A 24,808-nucleotide genomic window follows, 5' to 3' on the forward strand; every position below is an offset into this window, starting at 1 on the left:
GGGCGGCCTGGTCACATGCAGCACCACCAGCAATTAAGGGGCAGGAACTCAGACCCACTTGCTAAACCCACGGGCTCAGACCTGCTCCTTGCCCGCAGTGTCCCACCAAGTTCACCATAGGAATCTAGCTTTGTTACTCTGTATGCAAAATGCTTACACAGATCGCCTGGTTTTTTGTTTTGGTTTTCTGACTCATCTAGCATGCAATATTTCCTCAGACTGGTTCCAGTGACAGCTTAGGAGACGCAGGCATAGTTTTCAGGGAAAACAACCGCCATACAAACACTGATGCTCATAACGTTCAGCCAATAAGCATTCAGATGAGGGAATTGAGCGGTTTGCTCAGTCAGAGGAGCCAGTCAGAGGGCAAAGGTGCGAGCTGGTTCCAAGGACAGGCAAGCGTTGGGGGCTCTGGGCACTCGCTGGCTTGCTTCTCTCTCTTTCATGTCGGGGAAAGGCATTGTCCTCGTGACCTCGTGCCCCTAGCCCTGGCTTGGCGTAGATTGTACGGCGAGGACGGTGATGAGACTGACAGTTACCAGGTGTCAGCCGCCTCACAGACACGGATTCGCTGGGTCCTCACGAGGACCCTGGGAGGCGGGTATTACGTTAGGCTCCTTTTGCAGATGAGGAAACTGAAGCAGAAAGAGGTTTTGTAATTTCCCTAGGGCCACTCACAACCAGTACAGCCAAGAACCATGCCCCGGGAGGTCTGGCCTCAGTCCACGCCCTTCTCACTGTGTTATAGCGCCCCCGTCTGGAGGTTAGAAATGTGGCAAGCGGCATTCAGCGAGCACCTACTAGAGTCTTTCCGACAAGGCAATGGCACCCCAGTACTCCTGCCTGGAAAATCCCGTGGATGGAGGAGCCTGGAAGGCTGCAGTCCATGGGGTCACTGAGGGTCAGACACGACTGAGCGACTTCACTTTCACTTTTCACTTTCATGCATTGGAGAAGGAAATGGCAACCCACTCCAGTGTTCTTGCCTGGAGAATCCCAGGGACGGGGGAGCCTGGTTGGGCTGCCGTCTATGGGGTCACACAGACTCGGACACGACTGAAGTGACTTAGCAGCAGCTAGAGTCTTTACATGCTGGAGCTCACCCTGAAAGCCTGTTGGCGGGTGTTAGCACCACAATGATAGATATGGAATTCCTTCTAAGGGAGGTCTGTTTCAAAAAGCCCAAGGTCTCTAGTGGTGTAAACTTCCATTTACTGAATCATCTCTCTGTGTAGGTCTCTTCTGGGTCCTTGACACTTTTCATCTCTACCCTTCACCATCACACACAGAGGTGAGAACAGCTGCAGAGAATGAAGGGAGGCTCAGAGAGGTGGAGGGAACTTGCCCAGGTTGCACAGCGCTGGGAAACGGGACATAGTCTGGCTCTAATCTTTCCACTCCCCTGCTGGGTGCTGAGGCTGAAGCCAGCTGGGTGCCTGCACACAGACTGGCAGCAAAGCTTCCTTCCCAACTGCCTTCAAGCAAGCACTGCCTGGAGAGACCACCCTCTTCCCACATCCTGAACCCTGCAGATGGCACTGGTCTCTGCCTGTTCTCCCCCAACAGGCAACTGTCCCTTGGAGAGGGAAGCATTTCTGATTCATCTCTGTACCCTGCATATGCACAGCCTGCCCAGAGCCAGGTCTAGAGCCAGGCAGACACAGCCCAGACCAGTCATTGACCTGCATGCACCCCAAGTGGCCCAAGAGCATAGGACTCACCAGCACAACCTCCCAGAAAGAGGTCCAACCTCCAGTCGCTCGAGGCCTAGGGCAGCAGAATTCCAAGTGTGGTCCCAAGTGTCCCTGGATGCTCTAGCCCTGCCCCAACATCCTGAGAGAGCATCTCTGGGGTGGGCCCAGAACTCTGTTTAACAAGCCCTCCAGGGCATTCTGAGAAGCAAGGGCCACTGTCTTATGAAAGAGGAGAAGAGATTCCTTGTTTATCTCAGCAAGGAGAATTCCAAGAAACTGACTTTTTCCACTTCAACTCAAGTCATTGTTTTAAATAATCCTGTCTGTCTAAAGAGCACTATTCAATTTTTTTAGAAGGATTGCCTGGATGGTAAATTCTTTATCTCACCACTCTAAGCACTTCATAAGGAATTCTGTGAAAAACAGATGCTTGTCAGTTCTGTGACTGTGTCCCCAAAGCAGAGAAGTTCCCTTTCCTTCCCTGGAAGAGCTGGTCTCACAGCTGCCACATGGGTTGGAGAAAAGACAGCTGTCACTTACCAACCAGCCATTTCCGTTCTACGTCCTAGCCTCCAGCAGGAAATGAGGAGAAGGCCAGGGACAGTGGGGCTCTGATGTGTTTGTGGGGTTGGGGAGGGGTTAGAGATTCCCAAGGGCTCTGTGGGACACCCCTCCCCCAGCCCGGATACTCATATTCCTGACACTTCAGGGGCAGGATGCTGGATGCTGGATGCTCCTACGGGATGGCCGTGTCCAGCAGGTGCCTTCTCTAGCTTTACTAAAGCATATGCTCTCTGGTGGGGAGAGGAGGTGCTACAAGAAAGACCTCCACCCCTTCCTACCCTGTGGGGACACCATGGCAGAGGGAGACACCCACCCCGTAACCTTTTCTACTTTGGCTGCTCAAGGAGGGCAAAACTGCTTGGCACAGAGATTGGGGTCTGAATCCCAGCTCTGCCACTCCCTGGCTGTGTGATCTTGGGCAAGTTGCTCAGCCTCTCTGTTTCTTGGCTTCTACACCTCAGATTCCTTTGACACAGGTCCTATCTGACTTGGCCAGTGGTTGTCACCCCTGAGAAAGATGGTGGATGTGAACTTCATGGCAGTTAGCAGGAGCTGGGTCAGCTGTGGTGGCTCTTGCAGCTCTGCTTCTCTGCCTTTGCCACCCAGCCCTGTGGCACCAATTTACAGATGGGGAAATGAAGTCTGCAGATGGTGAGGAGAGCCCTGTGCCTCTCTGCCCTCTTTGTGGTTCCAGGAGCTCTTCCTGGAGCTTCTTCTCTCTGCCCAAGCCTGGGACTCCCCTCAGGGCTGCTTTCCAGGGGTGTCCTCCCATATGGCCTGGCTCTCTTCCCAGGGGCTGGAGAGAGGATGGTTGCCTGAGGGACATCCCAATCCCAGCAAACCCACATGCCTCTTCCTCTGGGAGTCTCTGAAGCAGCCTCCTCTCTGAACAAGGCTCTCCAGAGTGGAGTTACAATTGCCCCTGTAACACCCACTTCATAGTCCATAGAGGCTTCCTCAAGGACCAGGCTGTACCTTCCCATCAGCCCCAAGGCTGAGGCTCAGATTGAGTGATTTGTCCAAAGTCTAACTGATTCCACAGCTCTTAAGTGAACAGTCAGGTGTCCATCTACTGAAAGCCTTGCTGGGTGGCCTGCCAAAGCTGGACTCCCAGGTGGAAAGGGATGCCCAGGACAGAAGACGGGATAGAGTGACTTTGGGTCTTAAGATGAGCTCCAGGGAGCCCTGCGGGTGACAGCCAGGAGTGGGGGACTACAGGGTGCCCAGGGGTGGGGTGGGGTGGTGCCGAGCACAGTTTCTCGGCCTGAAGCAGAATCTCCTGGAGATGCCTCTTTAAATGTAGGATGCAGAGACCCTATCCCTCTCTAGCAGCCCCAGGTTCAAGCTCTGCACCACCAAGTATTAAATGTCTCTGGATTCAAGGTCTTCCTCTGTAAAAAAAGAAGCGTAATTTCTACTTTGCAGACTTGCTTCCTAATTACGTAATAAACAGGAAGCAATAATATAGTATATAAAGTGCCTATCTCATGCCAGGCCCTCTGTAAATGGGGGTTTCTTTTACTCATTTGTCCACTTGCTTAACAAATGAATGGCCCTCTGTTAGACCTAGGAGCTGTGCCGAACGAGGGAGGCAGCAGTGAAGCAGAAAGGCAAGGCCTGGCTCGTGGACCCAGCACCTGGTGGTCTTCTCCTCTCCCTAACAGTATGAATACGGTCAGACCCTAACAGTCCCTGTGTTTGGGCCTTGGATCTCTATTTCTCCATCCAAATGAGAACCTAGCATCACTATAAACAGGGCAACCCCAAACACAGCCTGATCAGGAATGATCAGATTCTGGTCTCAGTTCAGTTCAGTTCAGTCGCTCAGTCCTGTCCAACTCTTTGCGGGGCAGTTTAAAAAAAAAAAAAAAAAAAAAAACCACTACAGACTATAACTCATTATTGAGACCTCAAATCACTTACTATGTTGCACCTAGATTTTTTTTTTTTTAAATGAACGACTACTATGGAATAGGATGAAAATATCAGAGTGGTCCATGTAAGCAAAGTAAGTTTGCTTCATGAATTTTCCTTGTTTTGTATTATATGTCTCAGCTGACTGTATGCTGTAATGTAGATGTATTTCTTGCTGTGTCTTGAGGGGAAAACGAGGGAAACCTCTGCTCCTGGAACATACGCAGAGAAAGACTGCACACATTCCCCGTTGCCCAGTAGCCTGCGTGTGGGTAAAGTGCACGGGAGGGCGGCTGGGGCTCACAGGGCTCAGGGAGCCTTCTTCTGTGCAGGCAGCCCCCCGGGCTGGGGGAGGACCCGGGCCTGGGGAGTCTGGTGGCTCTGAGCATCTCGAGCAGTGGCTGCCTCAGGGGCTAATTCCATGACCATTCCTTTCCTCAGCCCACTCCAGCGCAGGAAGCTGCACACACCCCCCGACCAGGGCTGGGGGCAGAACTGAAGTTGCTGTTTATTGTCCCAGTTGCACACGCGCAGGTAGAGGTGACGCTGCTTTGGAGCAGGACCTCGCCCTGGTCTCCAGCTCCTGCTGCCCAGAAGAGCCTAGTTTACTCCTATCTTATGTCACTTCCTACCGTTTCCAGAATACAGGACAGGATGTTCCTGGGAAAGGTAGAAGGAAGGGAGGGATGAACTTACAAAGGATGCTCCAAAGGCCTTACTAATGTTCTTTTCCTTTCTTCTGTAAAGCAGTTCTCAGCCGGCAGTGATCTTGCCCCAGGGGCCTTGGCAAACTCAGTGGTACAGAGGCTGAGAAGCCCTGTTATTAATACACAGATCATTAGCTCCATTTTACAGACAAGAAGCCTGAGGCTCACAGACTCCCTGTAAGTTAGCCAAGGTTGTAGTCAGCAAACGCAGGGTAGCACTGGGATCTGGCCCAGACGCCAGATGGGCTCAGCATTTCAGTGGCCCCTGTATTTCTGAAAGAGCTTTATGCCCGCTTCTAGCAGCTCCCCTGCCCTGGCCTGGCAGTGGTGTGGCCCCTGGACTTTGGGTTGCATCTAGCAAGGAGGCCAGAGGGTCACTGGGCTGAGCATCAAAACCATTTCTACCAGTTTCGCGCTTCTCGTTTCTTAGCCTCTCGTGGCTCCATCAACTCCCCTAAGGCCCCCTCTGGCAGTGGCTGGCACTGACCCCCCTCTCTGGGAAGGCACGAAGGAGGCAAGGGCAGAGTTGTTTAGGCTCAGGTCTCTTCTGCTCCTACTTTTACCTTTGATGGCAGCATAGTCACTCCTATAAAGGTAAACTGGGGCACCTCTGAGCTCACAAGAGAGCCCAGTACTCCTCGTCCAAGGAGCATCTGGCCACCAAGGCTGGTCCCCCAGTGTCTGCAGAGAGCTCTTAGTGGAGCCGTGCCAAAAAGCCGGCCAGTGCTGGACCTGAGCTCCTTCCCGTGGAGGGGAGGGTCCAAAGACTGCACCGACCAGGAGGCTTAAGGAGTGATTCTCAGCAATGCCAGCCATCAGGAATGATCAGAAACAGTGCTTCTGTTAGCCTTTGTGGGGTGAGAGCCCTGCCTGAGGATATAAGAGCAACTGCAAATCCGATGGGAGCCTGCAGGATTCAGAGGCTCCACAAGCCCATGTTCATGCTTCATCCCAACTCTGCCTCAGATGCCAGGTCATAGCAGAAATCAGCCATGGAAAATCAGTCCATGCTACAAAGCAGGGCTTTTGCCCCAGAGAGCAAAACATTGCTCTGCCCACCCTGGCCACGCAATCAGGAAACAGAAATGGAACTGAAAAGCAGGTTGCTGGAAGCCAGCCCATCACTTCATCGTTCTCCTCCTCTCCCTGCCTCTGCGCCTTGCCTCTCTGCTTACCTCCTACAACTAGATGGCCCCGGGTGTGTGACGCCAGGTACTGGCACCCTCCTGTCGTGGGGAGCGCTGGTTGGGTCAGACTCAATCTTCCCTGTGCCTCCAACTCCAGACATGGCCCCAGGTCTGGGCAATGCTCGGAGGTTCCTGAGGAAGCATCCCATCCAGACACATTGGACCAGGGACCAAGGCTGGAAGCAGGAGTCAGGCTGCACTGAGTCCCAGAGAGAAAGCATCTCTGCTCCCCAGCTCTCTCCCAAGGGCAGGAGAACACCCACAGTGGCTGTGACCACAGGTCACAGCCAGCTCCTTGCACCTGGCGAGCCCAGGCGGGCTGGTTTCTTCAGTCACATCCCTAGGATCCCCTGGACTCCTACATGCTGCAGGGCTCTGAGGCCCCTGGCAAGCCCAGGCGGGCTGGTTTCTTCAGTCACATCCCTGGGATCCCCTGGACTCCTACATGCTGCAGGGCTCTGAGGCCCCTGGCGAGCCCAGGCGGGCTGGTTTCTTCAGTCACATCCCTAGGATCCCCTGGACTCCTACATGCTGCAGGGCTCCGAGGCCCCTGGCGAGCCCAGGCGGGCTGGTTTCTTCAGTCACATCCCTGGGATTCCCTGGACTCCTACATGCTGCAGGGCTCCGAGGCCCCTGTCGAGCCCAGGCGGGCTGGTTTCTTCAGTCACATCCCTGGGATCCCCTGGACTCCTACGTGCTGCAGGGCTCCGAGGCCCCTGTGCGTGTGATGTGATTCAGGAAGGATTTCTATGCATGCCAACTTGGCACTGCGGCTGGGGCCCCCAGTGCCAACCAACCATGTTCCTGGAGTTGGATGAAGTGGGCCCTGTCCTCTCCCAGCACTTAGAAGCCTCAGGGTTTGTGTGAGAACCCTTGGTTTTCCCAGTCTAGCCCCTAGGTTGGGGTTATCTAAGCCAGGCTGGGCCAGGATGCAAGCAGAATCCCCTACCCTGGAGTGCCAAGAGCCACACCAGTGGAGCCAAATGGTCAAACCAAGTGTGCGATGACCTGTGTGCACATCAAAGGTGCATTTTTCATGGTTAAGAGGCACTGCCCAATGGAAACCAGTCCAAGGCCGTCTAAGTGCAGCCTAGCGCCATCCCTCGGTTCGTCCAGCTCTGCAAGGAGAGGGCGCAGGTCAGCCCTGCCTGGGCTGGATCTCCAGCTCTAGAACCCAGAGGAGTGAACAAGGACTGAGTGGATGGATGTGGGAACAAGGTTCAAATGTGGCTTCTGAGAGTCCATGTCGACCTCTATTAGAATATAAATGATCTTGAAGTTTCTGATGTCCAAAAGTCCAGAGGAGTTATAAGAAGAGAGCGATCGTTGCATTGGGAACTAGCTAGGGAGGAATCATCAAAGGCCAGACTGCAGGGCCCTGGAGCCAAAGGCGGGTGTGATACAGCTCCAGCAATCTGTATGGGACAAGCTACCCAGGGAGCCTCAGTTCCAGCCATAAAGTAAAAAAAGAGGAAAGGGAGATGGCAGTAGCGGGCCTGCCACCCCGTAGACACTTGACACAGATCTACACCCCTTTCCAACCAGGAAGTTGATTTTGCTATGTAAAACGTAGGACATAGACAAGGACATTCCTCTGAAACAGGAAGACTGTTGAAAAATACACAGAGAGGTCAGGAGCTTGCCCCGAGAATGGCCAGCAGGGCACTGCCCAGTGTGAAGTGGTGGAGGCTATGTGTACAACATCTGTGATTCACAAGCTGGAGGAAGCCAACTGTCATGGTTCACTATACTGAACTGCTCCTCAAGGCAACCCCGAGTCAATGTCTCAGAAAACCACCCAGAAAGAAGATCGAGAAGAATCAATTCCAACCTGTTAGGGCCTCTGGGTGTGATAAAGCCAACCCCTGTCATTTCCACTGGCTTCCTGCTTCCCCCTTTACTGAAAACTGAAAACACCATTCAATTAAGGTAATTAAATCCACCCAAAGAGCTCAAGCTCAAAAACCACACTACAGGCAAGTGGTCAAACCCAGCAGCCAAGCAAACCCCGGCGGCTTCCTGTGCAATCATGGGAGGGACACAAGGAGAAGGGAAGGGCCTGCCTCGCAGCCGGAGAGCAACCCTCCCAGCTCTCAAGGACCAGAGCCTCCCCAGACAGGAGGGAGCCTGTGCCAACCCGCCGAATGGTCACTTCTGCTCCTGTTGTTGTCATGAAAAACTGGGCTGTGAAGTTCTTAGGAGGTGAACAGAATGATAAACCATCCTTTTCTCCATGGATCCTCAATTCTCCCTTGAGCTCCAGTCCAGGAGCCGGGCCACGCCCTTCTGTGCCTGAGCCCAGTGATCAGAGGGGCCAGGGCTTCATGCTGGAGAAAGTGTGGGGTGATCAGGCGGTGAACCCGAGCTGAATCCCAATCCCAGTTCTCTTTTTTACATGCTGTGACACTGAGCAGTATCTGTACCTCTCCGTGCCTTTCTTTCTCTGCCTAGAAAATGGTGCTGATAAAGACCTGTTGAACCCATTCCATCAGGGTCACAAGAATCAAACGTGATTATGGATCCCAGAGTGTGTCCTGAACTGCAGAGTAACACGCAGCGATGAGTCATCCCAGGATTGACTCACCGGACTGGCTTCCTCTGACTGTGATCCACTTTGGGTACTAAAAGCTGGTGAGGACCTCAGGTTGCCAGATGAAAAAACAAGACGTCCAGTGCAATTTGAATTTCAGATAAATACAGGGTATCTATTTTTAACATAAACATGGGATGATTAATTTTATAGAGAAATTTGACTAATATAAAGTATGGCCCAAATATAGGACATACTTATACTAAAATATGTTCATTGTTCTATCTGAAATTCAGATTTCTCTGAGTGTTCTGCATTTTCAGTTTGCTCAATCTGGCAACCCAGCCATGCCAGACCACCAACTGAGACCTCCCTTGCTGCGTCTCGACTCCAAGACCAGCCAGGCTGGGGTCCCAGGCCCACCGCTGTCACTCGGCAACGGTGCGACGCGGAGTATTCCGAGGCTCTGTTATCTCAGAACTGACTGTGCAGCCACGTGGAGGAGTGAGGGGCTGGGGCCTGCCGGGGGCAGTCTGCTGGGGTTCTGTGGGCCCGCCACGCCCGCTAGCCCTGAGCAGCTGCGTGCGGCAGTCTGGACCAGGGTCTGTAGGGGGCGCCAGCAGGCTCCCTTTCCCTGGCCACTTCTGTCCTCAGAGCCCGGTGGGGTGTAAGGTGGGGCTGCCTGACCCGTCAGGCCTGGGCTGGCTGCGGGCCAGGAGTCCCGTGAGAGACCAGGAGAGCGTGAGGCACCAGAGCTTTCGACTCTGCGTTCCCAGGCCGCACACTCGCCGCAAACCTCTGTCATCACGTCCTTCTGGCCCAAGAAGCGTACTCAGCAGCAGCAGCTGAGAGCCTTGACGAATGGCCACCGTGACACAGGCACCCTGTCAGTCAGGGAGGAACCAGCCGGGGACCTCACCCCCGAGGAGCTCAGAGCTTGGTTGGGAAGATGGATTCATATCAGATAAAGTGGAATAATGCAGTGACTTTTTTTTTTAAGAATTCTATTAGGAATAGGGGAAGAGAGGAGGAAGTGGTCAGGAACTGGTGAATGGGGAACAGAGAGACACATTCCAGGCAGAGGGACTACCGCCCCAAGGAAGTAAGCCAGGACCAACCCCGAGGAAGTAAGCCCAGGGCACCGCAGGCCTGGCGGGAACGGGAGTGAGGGAACTGCTGGCACGCCCGCCTAGAGGGCCTTGAAGGTGAGACACTCAAGAAAGAACAAGAGAGAGGAAAAATGATATCTGTGCAAAATGAGTTATTCCGGTCCACAGTGGTTCCGCAGCATCATTCAGGATGATGTGGGGAAAAGCATCACTTGAGAAAACGTTTTGGAAGAGTCAGAATTTAGTAACAATCATGCAAAGGCTATTTCATTGCTCACGGTGAGAAAAAGCTGATTCATGGGGATGCTCCCACAGATCTGGCTTCTTTGACATATTTTAGTTCAAAAAGATGATCCTTGCAATGAAAAGAGGACGAAACACTTCTTCGAGTACAGTTCTCCCTGCCTCTGGCTGTAGCAGCAGTGCGTGCGCGCCCCCGTCTGCTCCATGCACGTCTTCTCTGTGGTTGTATCACCTCAGCCTTTGGCCCCTCCCTGAAGGCTGAACTGGAAAACCCCACCGATGCCTTCCTGCTGGGGACCCCATTTCCCCTTTTGTGCTCTGGTGCTTCGCAGGACCCATGCCCAGTGTCCAGCACCTGCAGATGGAGTGTTAGGAGAGCAGTTCTCAGAAGTCTGTCTAGGCTCCAGGGTTGCCTGTATAAGGGCAGATGCCAACGCTTCACCTGCTGACACCCAAAATTTAGGCATCGTCTCAGCTAATGACCATTTGCAATGTGTCTGTAATCAACACCACAGTTAACATATGCAACAATCATTTTCTGGACGCTAACCCTCCAGAGAGATTCAAAACCGTTCCCCAATGTGGAGCACTGAGTGCGGTTAGAGACTCTGACAAACAGGAAAATGGCAAAGTTGTGAAGTCACTTATTTCTCCCTGATGTAAATGCTAGCATACATTCAGCCTGAAACTCAGCCCTAACTTCACTGGCATATGCCGTGGTGTGAGTGAACACCTGCCAGCCAGCCTGTGGGCCAGCATAAGGATGATCTGCTCAGCCTGCTTCCAGCTCCCACCACAGGCAGATTTTAAATCTTTTAGGGCTTGGAATCAAAAGGAAAAATTAAAGTCACCTGGGTTCAAATTCACTAATTTGAAATTTGTGATAATTCTAGAACTACTGGACTATAAGTCACTTTCAGTAAAGTCCCACTAAGCCAGTCAGTAGTGCGAATAATATCATGACAGAAGCCGAGGGATTTGCTCATTTGTAAACAGATATTTCTGTGCTATGCACTCTGCCACAAGGGGAGATAGCCTGAGAGCCAGATAGACAGGGGCCCTGCCACAGTGAGGCGTCCAGCCTGGCAGGAAAGACAGCGTTCCACAGTCATCCAGTTAAATACTTAATTACAATTATAATAAGTACTTCAGAGGAGAGGGGTATAGCGTGGTGCGAAAGCAGACAGCAGGGAGACTCAGCCTGAGGAATCTGCCTTATTGAAGGGGCTTGTGAGGTGGGTTCTGAAGTATGCATAGGAGTTACGCAGTTAACAGGAGAAAGGTGGAGTCAAAGAACTCTAAGCAGAGGGAACAACCTGTGCAAAGACCCTGAGGCAGGAGGTAGCATGGCATATCAAAGAAGCTGGTAAAAGTCCAGGGTGGCTGGAAAGCCAAGCATGAAGAGAAAAATAGTCCAAGATAAGGATGGAAAGGGAGACTTGTTTAAGGAGATTGATTTTCCTTCTTTCAAACTGGGAAGTCATTAGGCAGTTCTAAACTAGAGGTTGACATGAACAGGTTTGTTCTTTAAAAGCTGCTTCTGGGAGTGGTGCAGAGAATGACAATGGGCTCCTGCCGTCACCAAAGAGAGACGTGACAGCAGCTGGGGCCACACGGGGACCATGGCGATGGGAATCATGTGCAGCGGGTAAGAGGCCTTTCAGAGATGAGACTTGTGGGACCTGGAAATGGCTCGGTTTAGGGAAGGCATGGAAGAGGGAGAGGGAGCAGTCACAGGGAGTCAGATTTCCGGGCCCCTCAAAGGAAGAACTGGCCTGTGGAAAGGTCGTGGGTTCCATATTAAGTGTGTGAGCCTGTGGAGCTGTTCAGGGGACAGATGGAGACAGAGGCTGGGCCCAGACAGGTGACCTGGCCTGGACATGCCATCAATGCATGGAAGCTCGTGGCAACCACGAGTATGGCTAAAATCCCCTGGTGAGCCCATCAAGGAAAAAGAGAAGAGGTCCCGGGACCAGGTGCAGGGGAAATCCAACCGTCCAGGAGAGGAAGATAAGGGATGAACCATTAGGCTGAGATGTAAAGTATGTACATCTCCCAAATCAAGATGGGAGAGCTTCCCAGGAAGATAGTGGCCAACGGTCTTGATTGCACCTTAGAAGTTAAGTCAGATGAGGAGCCAAGTTCCCCCTTGGGCAATCCCTTGGGGAAGGGGAGACTAAAGGCAGAGTAAACGAGTCAAGGGAATAATAGGGGGTGAGGAGTCAGGAAGCATTCAAAAGAACAAATTGATTTTGAAGGCATAGACATAAATAGGAACTTACCACACCATGAATAAATATTCATTCTTGTTTCTATATATTCATCAAGGCAGATTCCAAGGCCTTGTTTACAGCATGATTTGAGAGTATGCTGTTTTGCCTCATTCGTGTTGCCTGAGGGAAACTGCACTCTTTCACCTGGAAAATGCTCTTATGAGCCAGACTTTTCAGCCACTGAGGTTGGCTTCCTTCAAACAGTCGAAGGCAGGGAGGAGGATGGTTTTGTGCTGGCCTCTGAAAAATGTGTTTCAGCAGCAATGACAGTTAGTCTGTGACCCCCAGCACAGAGCGATGGCTCCCTAAATGTCCACAGAATAGAGGGCAGCATGGCCTTCTGCACCTCTGTCTTGTCCATACGTGACATGCACTGATTTTACCCTCATCCCGAAGTTGCACCCAGGGGAAGCTGCAGACAGGAGTGTGCTCTCTAGTTAGTGACACAAATCTGAGCTTTTCAAACCACCTTAAGACTCAAGGCCATGGGTCCTGCTCAATAGAACTTCTCTCTCTCTCTCTCTCTCGTTTCTTTTCTGTGTCTGCTAGCCCTCCATCAAAATTCAAATTGAAGACACCCAATTCAGAGCATTGCCACAAACATTTATCCGGCTTCTGTGTTGGTATGTTTGGTACATGAGAGCAAATAAGACTCCCTTCCTGGACTCATGGAATTTTCTAACTGAGGAGCGAATGAAGCAACCATCATTCCTACGACACATGGGTTATGATGGGTGACAGTATGGCATGAGCTATGGAAAAGGTGAACCCAGAGCGTGGTCAGGACACGAAGGACGGCCTCGGTGTCAGGGAGGGCGCTAGCCAGATAGTGAGCAGCACAAAGTGCCTCTGGGCATCTCCAAAGACATGCGCTCCGCAAAGTTGAGCTATCATGATTATTAATATTATTAATAAACCACTGCAGACTGGATGAATATCCAGGAGCTACAAGATGAGGACAGGCTTCTGGAAGCCCCGGTGGTCTGCATTTATAGTGTGCACAGTGAATTTATTTTAACTAGTTCACACTTCACTCTGAATACTCTTAAAATACTCCTGGGCAGCTTTTGGGTTCTTTTAGCTGTCAAAACAGATATCCAAGTCTTCTGCCAACAATGAATTGAACACTTCTTCCTTGTGAGTGGATTCAAGTTCAACCACTCTAGTTCTCTTTACTGCAAAACCTGAGTTATTAATTCACAGGGGAAAAGGGCCTTTGGGCCAATGTAACTAGCAAAAAGTGATTCACAACTAAGCCAATCATATTAAAAGTCCCAAAGGCTTGAAGCAGGTTCCTTAAGGTTTCTTGGGCCAGACACAAATTCATGATCACTGGAAGGGATATAAAACCACCTTGCCTATATTTGGAATTTTGTTGAGTTCAAATGTGAAATTAAAACTAAGATTGAAAGCCAATTGTATTACTGACATTTAAAGGTATCTTTTGCACTGAATACCTGCTTGGTTTTTTGGCCTGAGGGGTTCCAACAAGATCACTTTTCTTCTCTCTAGATGGGTAGCAATGTCAGCAAACGTCAGCGTGAAAAGAAGTTTTAAAACTACAGATCCTAAAACGCAACAAGGCAGGCACCTGCAGCTCCCACTCCTGTAGCAGGTACGGAACTAATCCAAGAGCCGGGCCCTGGAGACCTCTTCAGTTTGAGTTACTCTGCTGAAGGTTCCACCGGGTATCTGGGAGATTAGCGGGTGGGAGTGGGGAAGCTGAAGCCAACTTTATGATCATCCCATTGAACCCAGGTCAGTCAAGTAAGAGTGGAAGAAAGTATCTGAATGAAGCCAGCAAGAGGGACGTCTCTCTTCTTCCTGAGGCAGAAGGAATGTGGTTATTTTCTGAATACTCTAAATACCAGTGATCAGCTTTCGTTAACTGTTTGGAATTCTGACACAAACCCTAGATCATTTTGGGTTTTTTGGTCACATGCAATAGAAACAGAAACTAGACAAATAAATCAGAAACAGATAAGTACTAAAAGGAAATAGGAACCCTTGTAGACTCAAGGTGAAGGCTGAAGTTCCAAGCCGGGAAAGGACACAAAGAAGGTGCTGCCGCTGACAAAGATGGGCAGGGAGGCTTCATCCTTACATCGCTCCAGGAGAAAGCGTGCCATAGGCTGCCTTGGGTCTCACATGCACCCTTAGCTCTGAGAGGTCTCTGCAGGCTCCTTGACTTTCAGCCCCATGAAGACTGAAGGCCAAGAGTGGAGGAAACTTCCCAAAAGGTATCAAGTGTTCTTGCTCAAAGGAGGGGATGGAAGATGAGTGTTTAAAAAATAATAAGTATCTGCTAGTAGTAGGTGGTATTTAATTGACTGGGGGTGTTTACTTAACTCTAAGATTCTAATTGGATCCCCAAGTATCCTATTTCCATGCTATTGTGGAAGTAGAGAAAGCCCAGTGTTACTGAGTTCAGTCTTATTGAGGTCAAAACCCCAGCATTCAGGATACCAGAAGACTCCCTGACTCTATTGTTAAGACCTCAAGATACAGAAAACTTGACTTACAGTGGCTGAAGCCACGGAGGGCCCCTAACTCACCCCAATAACACAGATTCCAGAGGAGGGGGTGGTTCTGGCCCAGGCTCACAGCCCTGCAGTGTCATCAAGGACTCAGGAATGTTCTTTTGTCCACCAGGTGGTCCTCAGCAAATTGACCTTGAGTCAGCATTGTTTCTCCCTCAGGGTTGCAAAGTGAACACCTCAGTGTTACAAGTTGAACTGTGTGTGTCTGTGCGTGTGTGTGTGTGTGTGTGTGTGTGTGAGCGCGCACTCAGTCGCTCAGTGCTGTCCAACACTCTGCGATCCCATGGACTGTAGCCTATCAGGCTTGTCTGTCCATGAAATTCTCCAGTCAAGAATACTGAAGTGGGTTGCTCTTTCCTACTCCAGGGGATCAAACGAATACAGTTTCAGGCTTCTTGTGTGCAATAAAGCGAGAAGAAAGGGCACGAAGAGAGCGGAGACGATGGGGATCGTTCCTTTGATCAGAAAGGCAATCATTTCCCCAGACGTCAGAATGCTTCCAACCCCTGTGGTCAGGAGTAGCTGTGTGGGGGTCTGAGATGATGAGCATTAGCTTCTGCAGGTTTTTGAGCCAAAGTAGACAAGGGAACAGGGGATGGGGATGGGGTGAGGTAGGCCAGGTGAGGGGGCTAGGCTGCAGCTCTCCCCTTCAAGTGCCTCCTAAACGGCACTTACTATTCTTTCTGGGGAGCAAGAGCGCAGATTTTCAAGGCACATAAGGACAGTCTTTTCCAGGGCCAGTCAGTGGCGCCTCATCAGCTCATCCAGTTTACTAGAACTTGAGGTCCTTTGCTTTCTCTGGCAGCCCCAACTCAGCCCTTTCATTCATAAAAAGAAGTCAGCCTGCCCACAAATCAGCATTAGAAGCCTACCAGAGTGCTGTGGTCCAGAGACAGGAGGAGAAACCTCCGAGGAAGGCCGGCCTCTGGGATCAGATCAGTGCTGCCAGCATGGTGGCATCGGCCGTAGTGGGACACCTTGTAGGTGGCCTTCTCTGAGGAGCCAGGATGGGACTTGGGACTCCCGACCTGCGGCCCTGCCACCCTCATGGAGCATCTTCATCCTCCATCCCTCGCAGACCTGTTCAGGCCCCGTGCTTACTGTGCAGGCCGGCCAGGCTAGCAGGGCGTGCCGCCTCTCCAGCCTCCTCTGCTAACATGAGTGGGGAGGCTGTGTGAGTGTATCACCTGGCAGCTGAGGCTCACAGCACCCTGCTGGAAGTTCACTGTCCAAATGCCCCCCACTGGAGCCCAGTCTAGGGTCCATACCTGGTATTTTATCTAACGTTTGACATACTCGCCCTGGCCCTGGCCAGGCCTGCTCTAGGCTTCGGAGGTATGTACCCCTGGTAGTGATCAGGCTCCCCGTCAGGAAGCAGCATCCTCGTGAAGAATCCAGGAGGGAATGCAATGAACCACCTCACGCATGTTAGGATGGCTACTGTAAAAAAACAACAACATCATCGACTCAGTGGACGTGAGTTTGAGCAAACTCCAGGAGAGAGTGAAGGACAGGGAAGCCTGATGCGCTGCAGTCCATGGAGTCGCAAAGAGCAGGACATAACTGAGTGACTGAACAACCGCAACCACAACTATCAGGGAAAAAAAAATAAAACAGAAATTGGGGAAAAAAACAGAAATTGGAACTCCTGCGCACTGTTGGCAGGTATACAAAATGACACAGCTCATGTGGAAAATAGTATAAAGACTCCTCAAAAAATTAAAACTAGAACGACCATGTGACCCATCGATTCCATCTCTGAGTATGTGCCCCCCAAAACTGAAAGCAGGATCTTAAACAGACATTCAGACATCCATGTTCATAGCAGCATTATTCACAACAGCCAAAAAGTGGAAGCGAACTCGGTGTCGACTGACAGATAAATGGATAAACAAAATGTGACATATGCATACAATGCAACGTTATCTTAAAAAGGAAGGAAATTCTGACACATGTTACAGCATGGATGACCCTTGAGGATATGATGCTAAGTGAATAAATTGGTCACAAAAAGATAAATGCTGTCTGATTCCACTCAAATTAGGTACCTTAGAGTAGTCAAATTCGTGGATACAGATAAAAGAATGGTAGTTTCTAGGGGTTTGGGGAGAAGAGAATGGGGGTTATTATTCAGTGGGTACGGAGTTCAGTTTTGCAAGATGAGAAAGTTCTGCAGATGGATGGTGGTGATGACTGCACAACAGTATGAAAGCACGTAATACTACTGAAGCGCACACTTACAATGGTTAAGAGTGAACTCTGTGTCCTGTGTACGTCACCACAATTTTAAAAGGAAGGAGAATGTAATGAAGGGGCTATAACAGAGGTGGGGCAGAAAGGGGGAGACCCCAGGAGGTGGAGTCATTCAGAAGTGATGACAGAGGTGTGGGCAGAAACGGGGAGACCCCAGGAGGTGGAGTCATTCGGGAAGTGACAGCCGGGTAAGGGCAGCAGGGAGAATCAGAGCCCGGGGAGGGGCCGTAGTTAGAGAAGACTGCAGTACTGCCCGGACCCCACCCACAGTCAGAGCAGGAAGCAAGCAGAGGGACGGAAATGCCTGGCCTGCTGGGTCCCCCTCAGTCCAGGCTCCTACCAGCACCTCCCGCTGGCCACACCCAAGGGCACGTTGGAGAGCGAAGGATCCCAGGCGAGGCAGGCTGTAGGGTCTGTGCCCGCTTGGGGTGGCTCTGGGACCAGGGCAGTCAGCAAGCAGACAGTCTAGTGGCTCCTGAGCACCTGGTTCTTATAGGCTAAGCGGAGGCTGGTCAAGAAAGAAGTGCATTTTATTTTAGATTGTGCTCGGGACCACAGAGGAAATAAACCGGGCACTGTGACAGGTGGCGAGGAGGAAACATGGAATGCCAGGGAAGCTCTCTGCAAAAATGACACATCTGCACTTGAGGCACTGTATTAGTCAGGGTTCTCCAGAGGAACAGAACCAATACACACATATACACATGCATAAATGCAGACACACACACACACACACATATCCTATTATTTATATATATACACACACACACACACCCATGTGTATATATGTATGTATATGCACATGGAGGGAGAAGGAGCTTACTGTAAGCAACTGGTTCATGTCACGATGGGGCTGGCAAGTCTACTGTCTGCAGGCAGCCAACACGCTGGACCCCGAGGGGGAGCTGATGTTGCAAGTGCAGTCCAAAGCCTAGAAGTAGGATTGCCTACTGCTCAGGGCTTCTCAGCCTTGTGGACAAGGCCCACTCACATTGTGGGCCTTTAAAGCAGTACAAACTGCTTCACTGGCATTTGGCCAAAACCTGGGCATCGTGGTCCAGCCAGGCTGACACGTAAAATCAACCATCACGGGCACCCTTGCCCACCCACAGCGGCGTGTCATCTTATATGATGCCACTAAGTTGGGTATCATATTCATACCCTGCACTTCTTTCCTTTGCAGAGAAAAAGAAATTCCCACTTTGCAATTGCATCTGATCATCAGGAAGCTCTAGTTTTGTGGGAAGAGAGCTGCATCCAACCCTTCTGAAATCATCCCCAGAGGCACCCACTGGCTGACAGGGACAGGCTTGCTGGCTGGCGGACGATGCAGGGGAGCAAGAAGTGCATGGACGGCTTCAGCGACTCCTCAAGCATTGGCAGCGTGCTGGACGATGCAGACAAGGAGGTGAGCAGCCTCACGGACCGCGCGTTCCGGAGCTTGTGCATCTCAGAGGACGCATCCTTCCATGACTCTGACCTGGCCCTGTCCCCGGATATCACCCGCCAGGTGTTTGGGAATTTTCACCAGGGGACGGTGAGCCATACACACAGGAAAAGCGGCATCTGGAGTCAGTTACCATCCCAAGGCACTGAGCATGCAGGCTGGGCGGCCACATTCCAACAGCTGCCCAAGTATGTTCAAGGGGAGGAAAAGTACCCCAAAAGCAGCTCCCCACTGACACCAGCCCAGAGGCGACTGGAAGTGCCAGTTTCTGGCCTGAGGAGCAGCAACAAGCCTATTTCCAAAGTGTCATCTCTGATCAAATCTTTCGACAGGACCGAGAGCCAGCGCTGTGACAGCGGGCCTCCTACCAGCAAGCCCCCAACTCTCAAAAATCCCCCCAAATTTGCCCCTCTTCCGGAAAGTGGCGTCAACTTCTGCTTCGATTCTGCCTTTCTGACTGTCAGGAGGGTGCCTGCCGAAGTCTCCAGCACCCATCAGGCCAGCCACCAGCCTGGCCGGAAGCACGGGGAGCAGGAAGCCCCCAGGAATCCTGAAATGGCCAGTCACGGCCCCAACAGCTTCCTCCCAACATCTGAACATGCAGCCAATTCATTCGAGCCAAAGTTCCCCTCTCCTGCCCACAAGGCGGCCACCAGTGAGCCTGGAAGGGGCCAGGAGTGGGCTCGCAAAGGGACCTTTCTCCATAGTGAAAACAGTGCTTTTGAGTCATGGAATGCCCACCAGCCGAGGCTACCCGAGAGAAAGGATGCTGCTGACGCTGTCCCAGAAAGCAAGGCTCTCAAGCGTTATGAGGACACGCCCTTGTTAAGAGAGCCCCCGGCATCTGAGCAAAAAACCTCCCCCTGCCATGTCCGGGCCAACTGCAGTCAGGAAGAGAACAAGATGGCTGCAGGGACTCTCTCCACATCTGGAACCTGGGTGTCGAGGGATTTGGGAGCCCAGATATTTGCTATGGAAGAAAAAGCTTCCAGCTCACAGGCTGACCCTCCTCCGTTGAAACCGACCCATGCCCCCTGGAGGAAACCAAAGCCTGGCAAGGGAGGGAAAGACAATCTACAAGATGCTTCGGAAGAGAAGAAACAGACGAACTGGAGAGGCCCAGCCTTGTATACAAAGCACAATCCCCAGGTGCAGTTTCCAGAAAAGGATGCTCTTGATATGCCTGTGGAGCCCCACGAGCATTACGATCCTCCTTTCAACATCAGTAAGCTTCTGACCCCTGTCATACCCACCAAACAGGTCCTGGAGTCGTCTGACAGCCAGCCAGCGGAGATAACCCCTACACCCCCAGGACAGCTAAATGGATACCAAGAGAAGGATCCCAGTGATTGTCAGTCCCGGGACAGCTACAAATCTAAAGCCCCCAGCCTGCTGTTCAACCTCAAAGATGTGCGGAAGCGTGTGAAAAGCACATACAGTCCCTCGCCTCTCATGAAAGGCCCAGATGAGAAAACCAGAGGCAACCAAGAATCCCTGAGCAACGGCGGACTCCTTCCCAATGGGCTCGAGGAAAACCCTCCAGATGAGTTCTCTAAGGAGACACCAGATGACAGCCCTTCTGTGCCACTCACCAGTACCCAGAAGGACCCCAAAGCTGACCCTGATGCAGCCTCTGCAGACACCTACCTAACTCCCACCTCACCATCAATTATCACCAAAGCCCCCTTCTGTGTCAACGGCGAGGCTGCCAACAGGAACAACTATGAGAAGGATGATACCAATGGAGAATCAGAGATGCATGATGCCAGGCCCAGCTGGCGTTCAGACTCCAGGCAACGCCTCCGCAGGAAACATCTGTCCCTGAAGCTTTGCAGCGAAGACCCTGAGGCAGGGAAGGCTGCAGAGACCCAAAAGACCTCCGGCCTAGAGAATGGATTCTTGAGATCCATCTCTCAAGAGACAGAACCCGAGAGACAGGCAGGACTTCAGAATCCAAACTTCAACCCGAAATTCTCCCCAGGGCCCCTTTCTCCCGAGGAGGAAGATGTGTTTTATAGCGACAGCCAGTCTGATTTTATGCCAGGCCTCAAAAGTAAGGCCAAATTCAGCACCAGCTCTTCGGATCAGTCCTTTGCCTCGTTTGAGGATCAGCAGAAGACGTGGTTCGCGGAGACCCAGCAGGAAGACGGCAGGAACAACATGAATGCAGGTGACGGTTGGAAGGATGAGCAGGAGAAAGTGATGGAGGAAGATGAGCTAGAGTACGGTGCCGTGAGTAATGGGAATGCGTGCGTGGAGGAGCACAGCAAGCGGGAATCCTTGCCAGAAGAAGAAAGTTTGCCAGGAGGTAGCCCCAGGAAGGCGCCGAGGGAGGAAGCTGATTTCAGACGCACTGGGACCGGGGGAAGTAAGTCAGATACAGCTCTGCCACATGCCGGAGGCCTCGCCCCTTCACCAGGTTCCACTTCAAACAAGCACATACTCTTCGCAATTAAAGACAACACGCTGAGGGCCACCCCCGTGATCAAACCCATCATGCTGCCCCTCTTGAGGTCCGTGTCCTCGGAGTCCCCACTGGGCAGTGGCCACAAAGAAGAAGAACTGCCAAGGCCAGGCTGGGGCGGGGATGCTGGTCTCTGTGCCCCTGAAAGCCAGGAAATGCCCAGCACGCTGACACCCACCAGTGCCCGGGGCACACACGTGAAGGGCGTGGCCTGTGAGGGGCTGGAGGACCAAGAGAGGGTGCCCAGCGCCACCAGGCCGGAGGCCTCCCAGGCAGCCCCAAAGTGGCATGTTCCATCTTCTCCACTCACAGGAGAGGGCCAGGGGCTGAAGCCACCCCAAAAGGCCACACAGAAAGTTACGGTGAACAACTGCAAGAGCGGTTCAACGGACCCGGTGAAGCTGGACGCTCCAAGGTGCATCCCCACCATAACTTTGCCGGAAGATGACCCAGAAGACCAGCTACCCCCACAGCAGCTGGGGGCTTTTTGGGAAGAGCAGGTGCAAGGCTTCAATAGTCACTTTTTATCGACTCCCAGAGCAGGGCCCCCGGGGAGAAGATGGGTCACCGGTGAGCTGGCGGCTTCCCCCAATGCCAGCTCCCTGGAGGAGAACAGTGCATGCTCCCCTGCTGCCAGCAGCATTTGGGACGATGCTTCCCAGGCCCTCAGTGAGCCTGGCCTGCTGCCAGGGGAGCCTCCGTGCAGCAGCCCCTGGGCCAGCCCCAGCCCTGGCAGGGTGGCCCGGAGGGAAGACCTGACGCATGCCCTTGCGTGGGAGCCTGGCTCCGACCCCCAGCTGGAGCCATCAGCCGAAGACCTCAGGACGCTTTCTCCAAGAGGCTCACTGCTGGACGTGGCCACCAGCTCGGCTAGCCTCCTGGAGAAGCCAGAGCCTCCTGCTCAGCTGGAGAGGGCGGCTGGCAAGCCACCTGCAGTCCCGCCCAAAACAGAGAAGGCCCTGCGGCGGGCAAAGAAGCTGGCAAGCAAGAGGAGAAAGATCGACCAGCCACAGGAGAAGCATGGAGAACGCCGGGAAGAAAAGCTGAACCCTGAGGACTCAGAGCGACGGCCGCTGTCCCCCGGAGAGAGGCCCCGCCCCAGGCTCCCCGTGGTCCGCGCCCTGCCCCCTCCCGCGCACCGCCACTCGGTGTCAGCCCTTTCAGAGCCAGTCCAGAGGAGGCCTGGGGGGCCCCAGTCGCTTACACCCCAGCCCCCTTACCCTGCCACCCAGAAGGTCCTCCAGGACCCCCAGTCTGGAGAGTACTTTGTCTTCGATCTGCCGCTCCAGGTGAAAATCAAGACCTTCTATGACCCAGAGACAGGCAAATACGTCAAGGTCTCCATCCCATCCTCTGAGGGGGCCTCCCCTGAGCCAACCCCGCCGGACGCCCTTGCTGCCCGCTACGTGCTGTACCCCGGCTTCCGGCCCCTGCCCGTGACGGCTCTGATGCCCCTGCGCTGCTCCTCTCAGCTCTCTGCCCCCACCTTCCTAAGGCAGCGCCCTCACACCGCGGAGGCAGCCGGCCTCAGGCCCCAGAGCGTCCACGAGGTGGGCCTGCAGCTGCCCTCTGCGGCTCCCAGCAACCCCACCCAGCCCTCTGCAGGCCAGCGCCCCGAGGGGCACCCCCAGAGTGCAGGGCAGGAGGGGGGAGATGCTCCAAGCCTGGGCATCATCCCCACCAACGACCTAGAGGACTTTGCCACAGAAGGCATTTCTTGAGCATCGTAGTGGACAAACCAGCCCCCGGCCCCACAACAAAACCAGAAAAGCTACTTCCCTCTCCCCCTGAACAATCACACACACACATACACACATCAACTCATACTCAGCCATTTGAGATCCCTAAAATTTGTGAGGAAGCTGGGATCCTGAGCAAACCCAACCTGAGGGGCTCGCCTCCCTGGGAGGGCGCTGCTCTGCTCACATAAAGAGTCCCTTCAGAGCTCCTGGATCCCGGACCCACTCCTCTTCCTTTCTCCCTCCCTCCTTGCCTCCCTGTCCTTCTCCCCTGACCCTGGCACCCATGTGTATCCAGCCTGATTCCTAACAAGCCTTCCCTTCAGCATCCCATCCACTCCTCCTCAAGGGCCGGCTCACAGCCTGAGCACAGCTAAGGCCCCCAGAAACGCTGTACCCTGCTGAGCCCTGGCTGGCAACACACCGCCCAGCACATCCCCTTCTAGGTCAGGTCATACAGGGCCCACCCCACCCTCGCTCAGACCCAGCAGCTCTTCCGGCTCACCTTAGGGGGGAAATGGCTGAGAAGCAACCCAAGGCAATCTTGCAGAAATATTTATTTGAATAGAATGGGTTTTCTTTACTGAAGAAACTTTCCTCTGAAGGCTATTTTCTGATCATCTTGTAAAAAGTGAAACAAGTTTGCAGATGAGGTGTCCCTGGACTCTTATCTTTCTTCTGTGGCAGAGACGGGTCTGTGCTGGTGAGTAAACAGTCATGCCCTCCAGGTTTGCCATCATGATTGGGCAGCTACCCAGGGTCTCCACTCGGAGCAGAGTGGCCTCAGCACTCACCCACCACAGTCCCGGTGTCCCTGCCTTCTTGGGCCAGGCTCTCCCCTAGCACTGGGCAGCAAAGATGAGGGAGACCCTACCCGCCATCAAGGATGACTGGGACCCAAGTCAGGCCCTGACAGTCCCGATGTAATCACTGGTACCTGTGCCCTGTGCTCAAAAGGAGATCACACTCCTCCCGAGTCCCTCTGGGATTTGGAGGAAAGACTCTGAATCAATTCAGGGTAACAGGGTGCAGCAACCGCCTCTGCACCGCTGAGAGCAGTGAGGGTCTGTAAGCCGATGCCCACTGTGGACAACGTGTTGGGAAAGAAGCAGGCCAGCCTCGTGGGCCTCTCCCCGGAGCTTCCACGGAAGCTTCTTAATTTTTGTGCTGTGAGAAAGACGGGGGCTAGAGTGCCTTCGTTCTCGTTTAGAAGGGGCAGCTGTCGGGACAGCTGTCGGGACAGCACTGCTCACGTCCCAGGGGACCACACAGACTGCATTGCCCTGGACCCTTTAGCAAACATGCCATTTCTAGGCTGGGAAGACGGGGAGGCCCCCAGCTCACCGTGTCCCAGACTCACACAGATACTGGGTCTTTAAACATATTCTGGGTTGTGATTTGGACTTAGAGTTTTATATACCTGCTTGTTTTCCACAAAAGTACAATCGCACCTGAATTTCATTGTGAAAATGCTCCACAAGCCCCCGGCCCCAGCCCAATGCCAGGAGCCTTGTCTACACCTGTGAGTCAGCTGGTTGGTTAGCCGGGAACTCAGGCAGGCCGTTGTCTGAGAAATCAGGTTCCCACGAGTCACTCACTGGGATGCCAGTGAAGAGAACAAAGTTGTAATCTTGGCTCTGCCAACAAATCACAAGCATGCTCTCACCTGTTTTCCGTCTTACTCAAACAGGAAAGATAGTATCTCATTTCAAAATTCTTAGGACCCAGGAAAAGAATTACCTAACAAGAGTCCCCCACTTAAAAAATAACCATAGTTACAGTAACCATGTCCCCACAAAGAAAAATGTACTTTATATAAGGAGAGTTCAAATTTGGGCACCGGGCTTCCCCAGTGGCTCAGTGGTAAAGAATCCTCCTGCAAAGCAGGAGATGTGCGAGATGCCGGTTTGATCCCTGCATTGAGAAGGTCCTCTAGCAGAGGGCACGGCAACCCACTCCAGTATTCCTGCCTGGAGACCCCCATGCACAGAGGAGACTGGCGGGCGACAGTCCGTAGGGTCAAAAGGGTTGGACACGACTGAAGCAACTGAACGCAGACACACGTTGGACTCCAGTCACTTTCTGGCCGAGGAGCAACGTGAGCAGGGCCATTGATGGAGCTGAAACCATAAAGATAGATGCTT

General features: G+C 52.7%; 1 protein-coding gene across 10 annotated transcripts in view; it reads left to right on the forward strand.

Moving 5' to 3' along the window:
• The window catches only part of C28H10orf71 (chromosome 28 C10orf71 homolog), a 51,410-nt gene extending 28,021 nt beyond the window's left edge, over window positions 1-23,389 (forward strand). For 5 of the 10 annotated variants that reach the window (XM_027530709.1, XM_027530706.1, XM_027530710.1 and 2 more), the window contains 2 exons: window positions 13,734-13,836; window positions 18,198-23,389. In XM_027530709.1, coding sequence (XP_027386510.1) covers window positions 18,342-22,646 — 4,305 coding nt within the window. In that variant the 5' untranslated portion in view covers window positions 13,734-13,836; window positions 18,198-18,341 and the 3' untranslated portion in view covers window positions 22,647-23,389. Of the gene's footprint in view, window positions 1-8,569; window positions 8,698-13,733; window positions 13,837-18,197 lie in introns of those variants that run through there. The other 5 variants (XM_027530713.1, XM_027530715.1, XM_027530714.1 and 2 more) reach the window with 2 other exon arrangements.
• Window positions 23,390-24,808: the final 1,419 nt, after the last annotated feature.

Source organism: Bos indicus x Bos taurus, chromosome 28, assembly GCF_003369695.1.
Source record: "Bos indicus x Bos taurus breed Angus x Brahman F1 hybrid chromosome 28, Bos_hybrid_MaternalHap_v2.0, whole genome shotgun sequence".
NCBI classification, from domain to species: domain Eukaryota; kingdom Metazoa; phylum Chordata; class Mammalia; order Artiodactyla; family Bovidae; genus Bos; species Bos indicus x Bos taurus.